This window comes from Rhagoletis pomonella, unplaced genomic scaffold (genome assembly GCF_013731165.1).
Source record: "Rhagoletis pomonella isolate Grant_MI unplaced genomic scaffold, Rhpom_1.0 Rhpom_scaffold_00007, whole genome shotgun sequence".
Taxonomy (NCBI): Eukaryota; Metazoa; Arthropoda; class Insecta; order Diptera; family Tephritidae; genus Rhagoletis; species Rhagoletis pomonella.
Genome location: NW_023458561.1, coordinates 68,211,045 through 68,219,234, shown reverse-complemented (window position 1 = coordinate 68,219,234; position 8,190 = coordinate 68,211,045). Strand labels below are relative to the sequence as shown.

Genomic DNA, 8,190 nt, shown 5'->3' with positions numbered 1-8,190 from the left:
TTTTTTATGAATAAGGCGAACACCAAAAGGAAATATGAAAAATCGCGCCGACAAAAGTTTCCGTGTATAAATACAGACTTAGGATTATGTGAATTTCCCATTATTTTCTTGCTCTGCACTAGGGATTTTAGTTACAAAAATACATCGATGTATTTCTTTAATTCGATGCATCGAAATGTATCGATTTTCATATGATTTCTCAGATATTACTTCACAACAAAATATTTTATTAGAAAAATTGTAAAAAATTTCAAATTAGTTACCGCAATTAAGCTAATTATGTTTCTAACGGAACCTTTTGGAACCATTTCGATTTTTTGATCAAACTCACTTCCCTTTTTTGCACAACTGAAAAAATGAAATGTGAGGTTCAATGAACCAGAGATGTCAGTTTTCAAAAAACATCGATACATCGACTATTTATTCATCGAGTGGAAAAAAGCTTCCGTTCGATGTTTACCCGATGTTTTAATTTCTAATCTACTACATGAAATAAAATGTGCCCGATGTATTTTCTAAACTCGAAAGAACTAAATTCACATATTCATTACAAAATTTAAGTAAATATATAATATAGCAACTATGTAACCACGAAGTTCTTAAAAATCATAATTTACTTATCCCAGCCGTAAAGGAATTTAAAAAAGAAAATACATTTTTTCAATTGAATAATGCATATTTAAATATACACTGTCCATCAAAAGTGGGTGCATTGTGTTTTTTGTTAAATGTTTGCAATATTTTTCATATAAAAATGTTTATTTGTTTCTAAGAATATGGTCCATGCTTAAATCAAAACCACATAATTAAAATTTACAAACTTTATACAGAATTTACAAAAATTCAAGACTTTTTCATCTTAGTTTTGAACTTTTTAATCTGAATCTTTAGAAAAAGCGGTTATGTAATTCTAGCAAAACAAGTGCAAGTTTTAAGTGGCTAAAATATCGCTTTGATGTTTAATGATTTTTTTGCTGACGGAATTTTACGCTCGTTCGGCAGAGTACGAACGGAATGAATGAACGATGTCATTGTTGTTCACTTTTCCAGTCGACGATGTATCGTCTAGCAAAACATCGATGTTAACATCGATGCATTGTTGGCATTCCTATTTATGAGTTGTTTTTGTTTCCCTTGAGTACGATAAAGTGAAGCGCAAAAATTAGTTGATTGCAGAAAAATATTCATCACGAAGCTATAAACAAAGAAAATAAGATTTTAATCAGTGAATATGCAAGAAACATAAAATACGCTATGAAATAGTGGTATTCTATTTTTCAGAGAGTGATTTGCTAAAATGCAAACGACTAGCAAGTGAGGAGCAGCTTGTGTTTTGAATGTGGAGAACTTTCACAAATCACATGAAACCACAACATCAAAGGGGCTTCATTCAACTCAGTTTGTGCTTGCGATTCGGCTGCGGTTGAAGCAGAAACTCTGTATTCCTTGGTGGCATTTAAACCCGCTAACGAAAACAATTGACGAAGTACACGTTTACAAGGGGCAAGAACGCCGCTACGAAGATTCGCCAGTAACAAGTACGACTACATCGACGAAGTGTAGGCGCAATTGGGCACGATTCACTGTGCATCAAAGTTTAAATATATATTAACGCCAAAAAGAAGGGCAATATTACGGTGTTCAAGTGCACAAACAGAAAATCGAATACCAGTGACTAATCGAAGTCATTTGATGACGAGTGTGCGAAATTAGTTACTGACCTTAACGCGTTATAATATATTACTTTTAACAAAATCGAAACAAAAGATGCATTCTGACGAAGAGAGCTTGTATGACCCTGAAGATGCTGACACATCCACCCAGGTGCTAGATGCAGCCGTGGTCGGTGTGGGGAGTATTGACGGCACACCGTCTACCGAAACCGCATATAGCAGTAATCAAAGTGACGATATAGCCAGCAAAGAGGGAGTACCTGTAGAGTCTGCTGATACGGATATCAACGCATCATCCAAACGACGCTGGTTCATCTTGGAACCCGCAGTGTTTTTGGTTTTTCTCGCAATGTATTTGTCAGGTAATTTACAAATATATAATTGATATTCGTATTCTCTATTGAAGTATAACTTAATTTTTATTTAAGGGGCGGTTTATCAAAACCAAGTTTTATATCAGACATGCGTGGCGATATACAAATACAATGAAAGCGACTGCCAACCGCTTTTGGGTGTCAGCAGGGAGACGAAAGAAGCACAGGTAGGTTAACTGATTTTTCCCCTTTTTTCCCTAGAAGTACTACATACTTGTTGTATGCAAACCAAAAGCAGTTTACATGGTTTGGAAGGAAAACACCAGGAAGGAAAACACCAGGCTAAGGGAACTACATTGCGTAATACCATGGGACTTCGTCAATCCAAAAGCTTAATGGAAGAGTACAATCTGAAAAGATAAAGGATACCCACAGTCCTCCCTAAGAATAAACTTAGAATCATTGCAAGTATTTTACAGGCCATTATAGGTTAAAAGGTCACTTGTATAATTTAAGAATCTGATCTAGTCACTTTTGTGACGCTGCCAAGGAGATCCCATTACACCTCCTGCTGGAGGTCGTCGCACGTAGAGGAGCATATGGCATTTATGGCCAAGAGAGAAGCACATACACTCTCTACCTCCCGGGATCTATTCTGAAATTTCTAGAGTCTCTAGGGCTAGTTGAAGTGTTGTGATGAGCTGAGGGCACAATAGACCTGCTGGTCGCAGTGGTTTAATCAACTATCTATCCACTTTTGAATTCCTTTATTCAGAAATATTTTAATAATATTTTGTTAAGCATTGGTATTGATTATATTTCGTACTCTATCTAAATATTTAATAGATACATAGAAAGATCCAAAGTCAGTGTTATACCAAAGTCAGTAGGTTACACACTAAGGACCTAATAAAATTTTAAAACAACTAAATCAATAAATTGCTTTTAAATTTTTATTAAAACCCGTTCTTGGGAGTTTTGATTTTTTTTTTTGTTTTGATTTTTATAAAGTTTTACAAAGTAGTTTGTAAACAAACAAAAATACATATTAGAGCGGGACTATTAAGGTACACCTTAAAAATAAAATAAATATAAATATAAAGATATAAACAATATAAACAAATATACGTACATATATGTTATGCGGGAAATATTTGAAGCTGTTAGAATCATAAGGGTCTAAGTGAAATTGTTTGAAAATATAAGTTGTACCCATATTTGTATAGTTAAATATAGTGTTTATGTGGTGACAAAGAGTAACATTCATTTAAAAAAATTTCAGAACTACTTAGATCCTTTTGATTCTAACGCCTTCATTTATGACAATGTACACATATATTTCTGTGTTCGTATGGAACAGTAGCTTATGTTAAAAGGCAGGCTTTAGTATAATGCGGCATTCGCAGCATACGATTGCGAATGACTCACTGGCGCTGAGGCGTTGAAGAACTTTTGGCAAATAAACGTGCAGAAATAGTTCGGATACTAGCAAGTCAAAATTCTTATTAAGTCGCATCGAAAAATTCCTTGTCGCTTAAAGAATAACGAGAATGTCGCATTATACTAAAGCCAGCTTCTCGACTTAAGCTTCTATTCCATACGAACACAGATTTATAGGCATATGTACATATGTGTTATGCGGGAAATATTTATGAAAATGTACACATATATTTATAGGCATATGTACATATCTCTTTGTGTTAATCTGGTTATATTATTTTCTTTAAAATAAAAAAATAATCAGGGTGTAGACACATTTAGCTACTTATCGCTACTAAAACTGTTTACTATTTAAACAATAGAAACTAAAGCCAATGCATAAATGTAGATTATTTTTTTAATTAGGCGCGATGATGCATTAAATGCGTTTTTTAATATAATTTCCAACTTTTGTGTGTGCCTATGACGCTCGTTCCATATTGGCTGCACTTCACGTGTTGATTGGACTTTTGTGTGAAATCGGCCAGCGGCGACTACATTGAATGTATAAGTTGTGTGTAAACATATGTATGTCATGTCAAAATTCAAAACAAAAATCATAAGAATAAGTAAAAGAATAATACAAAACTCGTTTGCAATTATGCATCGGAGTAGATTCCAGTCATTGCTTAAAGATACAAAAATTTGGATTGCTTTGTTTTATTTCAGTAAATTCGTATTCGTACATATTTTGAGTTCACGTATTTGGAATTTTTATAATAAATAATACTAAATAATTCCCTATTGTATAATCTTCACATCTACACATCTTTTTTCTTATAGGAAATTGAAACTCGCGTACAACCATATGTTGCGCGTATTCTAATGGCTCGCTCGCTGTTGGAGAGTATCATACCGGCATTTGTCAGTTTATTTGTTGGTCCATGGTCAGACAAATTTGGTCGTCGCCCCATCATCCTCGCCACCTACACAGGCAAGTTCAACTTTACTTAAATACAGGCACCCTTTCTTATTTAAGTAGTTATTCGTTTAAGTAGTGACTGCAATGTGCATATGGCGTTGTACAAAGTGCCTTATCAAAAAATTAAGCACTTACTTACAAATGTAAATGAATATTATACACATATATACATTCAATAGCTGTGATGACAAACTGATCTGAGCGTATAAATTCAAAATAGTGTCAGTTTTACTCTGTAACCTTCAGGCTAACTAGGTTGAAATATTGTAAACTATTTAAGAACAATTATAAAGTCAATTAAATTATTGAATGATGGATCTGTGTCGATTATTAATATTTTGAACGTCAATAAGAGCACTAAACCTTTATGTACCGCGCTCATAATTAATCAAATCCTATGACAAATTCGCACGTAGATACATAGTAAATTTGTTGGCAGTATTTGAGCCGTTTATTTTGAAAGTGGCATGAGTCCCTTTGTTTTCAAATCGATATACATACATACATGTGAGGGTTGCGTTTTAGCACGTTTCAAAATATGGATGCTAACTTTCGAAAAGATTTACTTGTATTTGTTATCTTAGGATACCTATATTTTACTAAGTTTATTTTACTTGCAACATAAAGAGTTTAGAAAAATTACTGACTTATATCAATTTAGTCCAATGTATTTTACTGAAGCAATATTTTCAAAGGACACTCATTTACTAAAATTGATGAATAAATTATATACATATGTACATATGTATTTATATAATAGTTTTAGAATCTTATTACTATAAACGAGGATTTCTTGTATATATGCATATAAATATACATATCGTCGTTTAAAGTACAAAACTTCGTATCAACAAAATACAGGATCTCGTATCAAATTAGAAAGTATTTTCATTAATTTCTATACAAACTGATTTTAAAATGTCAGGTCATGACATATGTATTTTAATGTTTTTGCGATCGCTGAGTACAATCTGAAGTCCGATTTTCAAATTTCCAAACTGCGGGTCCAATATGGCCAACGCATTTTTAAAACTTCCTTGTATTCGCGGTGACTTATGCCACTTTCAAAATAATCATCTAATTTACTAACCAAAAAACTAAACATAAGATACATTTAGGGGATTCACAAGACGTGTTAACCGTCGTAAAATCTTAAGGTTAACATCTTTTTTAATTAAAATGGTTTTAGGGGATTTCTAACTAAACCGAAATTCTTTTAAACTGATAAAGAATATATAATTAGCCAACCCCCCAACCATTTTAACCGCTATTTTACATAAACAAGTGTTAAGCTTAAGATTTTACGACGGTTAACACGTCTTGTGAATCCCCTAATTGAAATAATACCTTTTTTTTGTTACTAATAATCTATTATCTTATTTAGGCTACCTCACTGGATGTATTATACTAACGATTCTAGCTTTTATTGCAACCAAAGTTATAATTAGTCCCTGGCTATTTCTACTATCCTCTGTACCCTCGGTGCTTAGTGGTGGTACTTGCGCGCTCATCACCGGTATTTATTGCTACATATCAGATGTGGCCAAAGAGAAGGCGCGTGCAGTGCGGTAAGATCAAAATTATCATTCATATCTGTACATACATACATACGACGAATGGATTATTCAAATACATATGTAAATGAAATGTTATTTTTGCCTGTCCACAGCATGGTGATGAATGAGGCTTCTTTGTTAGCCGGCATGACGGCTGGCAATTTGCTTAGCAGTTATATTTATGCAGCAACAAATGTAGTAACAGTCTTTGGCATATCGGCACTGCTGATGTTGCTAGCCTTATTATATGTGTTCATATTTGTTATGGAAAGTCTGCGGCCTGATCAAATACATACAGGAGTAAGTTAACGAGAGACAATTGAATATTGTTAAACTCGTAACACTTTAATTAACCCAAATTTATAGTCCAAAATACGCGAATTCTTTCGCTTCGATCTGGTGAAGGATTTGGTGCATACTTGCTTCGAACGAAGGCCCAGCTTTGATCGCGCTATCATTTGGTTAACTATGATAACGTTAACGATTGCTTTATTCACCATGGGTAAGCATACATATGTACATATGGGCATATGTACATGCATATGAGTGCATTCCAATTTAAAGCCTTAATTTCGCTCGTTACTTCTTACATTTTCCAGAGGGTGACAGCAATGTAACATACCTCTTTTTCCGTGCGAAATTCGAGTGGACCCTAAAGGACTACACGCTTTTTAATGCTGCGCGCATTATTGTACAAATATTTGGCAGCATTTTCGGTATAATTTTATTGCGAAAGGTGAACTTTCTTTGTACCCAACAGACCTTGCATTTTCACATATTGGTTCCCAACAGGTTTTCAAATTTTCAATTGTCTCCATGACAATGCTCTCATTGGCTTGCTGCGTGTTGGAGAGCACAGTACGCGCCACTGCAGTGTATTGGTGGGAGCTGTATTTGGGTATGGTACTCGGTGGCATGCGTGGAATAATGGGACCAATGGCGCGGGCCATACTATCACATGTGGCACCACCAACGGAAGTCGGTAAGAGTATTACCTAAAATAAACACTACTTGTGCTTACATACTTTTATCTTACATCAATTTATCAAAATATAGGAAAAATATTCGCATTCACTACTTCATTGGAATCTCTGTCACCGCTTGGTGCTGCTCCACTCTATACGATCGTATACGACGCGACGCTAGAGTTTTATCCGGGTCTATTTAATTTCATCAGCGCTGCGCTATATTTACTTTGTTTCACATTGATTGCGTAAGTTTGCGTAACAATAATTACTCCAAATTGCAATGACTTTAATGATAATCATTTTATTCTTTTTGTTTTTACAGCGTTATATATGGCATTCAAAAATCACTGGGCAATACTGCGGCCTATCAAGCGATCGGTAGTTAAGTTTTAATGTCACAAGCGTACAATACAAAGTTTATTTCGTTTGTTCAATAATTACTAGACGAAGTTTTTGTTTATAAAATTAGTAAATTATCCCATGTGATGCAAAAATACTAAATATGTACATATGTAAGTATTAATTTACAGTGAGAATGGAAGAGAAAAAGTATACGAATTTTTATATGAAAAAGAATGCATATTTTTATATTACACATTTTCAATGGTTTTGAAACTCTTTACATGTTCTTAAAGATCTAATCCAATCCCAAAAAGTCGCCGTATTTTTGTTCTGCTTAAAAGTTTGTCACAAATATGTAAATATGTAAATTAAATAAAGCAAGTCGTCATAAGTCATTTTTAGATTTGTTCGCAATGCATATTAGTACATATATCGCACACCTAGATCTAAAGTGTGATCGACTCTAAGAACAATTGGGCGATTCTTTTGCATAAATCAATTCATAGCACCTATGTACATCCAATTAATGGAAATATTTTTTCTTCATGAATATAAACATTAGCTAGAAAACTACTGTTATACCTGTTTTTGTATTAACTGCGTTGAATCTGTACGATCCAGAAGCAGTTAAATTTCCCTCTCTGAATTTTGAGTGAGCTCACTTTAAATCTAGATGTGCGATACATATGTATATTGTTACTCATTTTTAATAAAGAAAAAATAATAATACTAAAATACAAACTTTATTTTATCTACTATGTAAGTTATGCTTCTGTGGCATTTTCGTAATTAGCACATTATAATGTTGTAGCAGCACATGGGCCCAAACTAGCTGTTTAGTAAGCTGCGCCCGGCGGAGCGAAGCTGTTTGTTCCCCCACTGAATATGGCGGAGAGAAACATTAAATCGGCTGCGAAAATACCACGAAACTTTACT

General features: G+C 33.9%; 1 protein-coding gene across 1 annotated transcript; it reads left to right on the top strand.

Annotated features, from left to right (window-relative positions):
- The first annotated feature begins 1,767 nt into the window (after positions 1-1,767).
- LOC118743408 (proton-coupled folate transporter-like) lies at positions 1,768-7,990 on the top strand. Its single transcript, XM_036476058.1, has 10 exons — positions 1,768-2,035; positions 2,102-2,214; positions 4,250-4,400; positions 5,773-5,956; positions 6,058-6,244; positions 6,311-6,446; positions 6,544-6,680; positions 6,737-6,926; positions 7,001-7,157; positions 7,235-7,990. The coding sequence occupies exons 1-10, from the start codon at positions 1,768-1,770 to the stop codon at positions 7,296-7,298; spliced, it is 1,587 nt and encodes a 528-aa protein (XP_036331951.1). The 3' UTR covers positions 7,299-7,990.
- Positions 7,991-8,190: the final 200 nt, after the last annotated feature.

What these genes read in the sequence shown, in the direction of transcription:
- LOC118743408 (XM_036476058.1), top strand. Translation starts at nt 1,768, where the DNA reads ATGCATTCTGACGAAGAGAGCTTGTATGACCCTGAAGATGCTGACACA. An exon ending in GGGAGACGAAAGAAGCACAG is followed by an intron (nt 2,215 to 4,249) that starts GTAGGTTAACTG and finishes TTTTTCTTATAG; the next exon opens with GAAATTGAAACTCGCGTACA. An exon ending in CATCCTCGCCACCTACACAG is followed by an intron (nt 4,401 to 5,772) that starts GCAAGTTCAACT and finishes TATCTTATTTAG; the next exon opens with GCTACCTCACTGGATGTATT.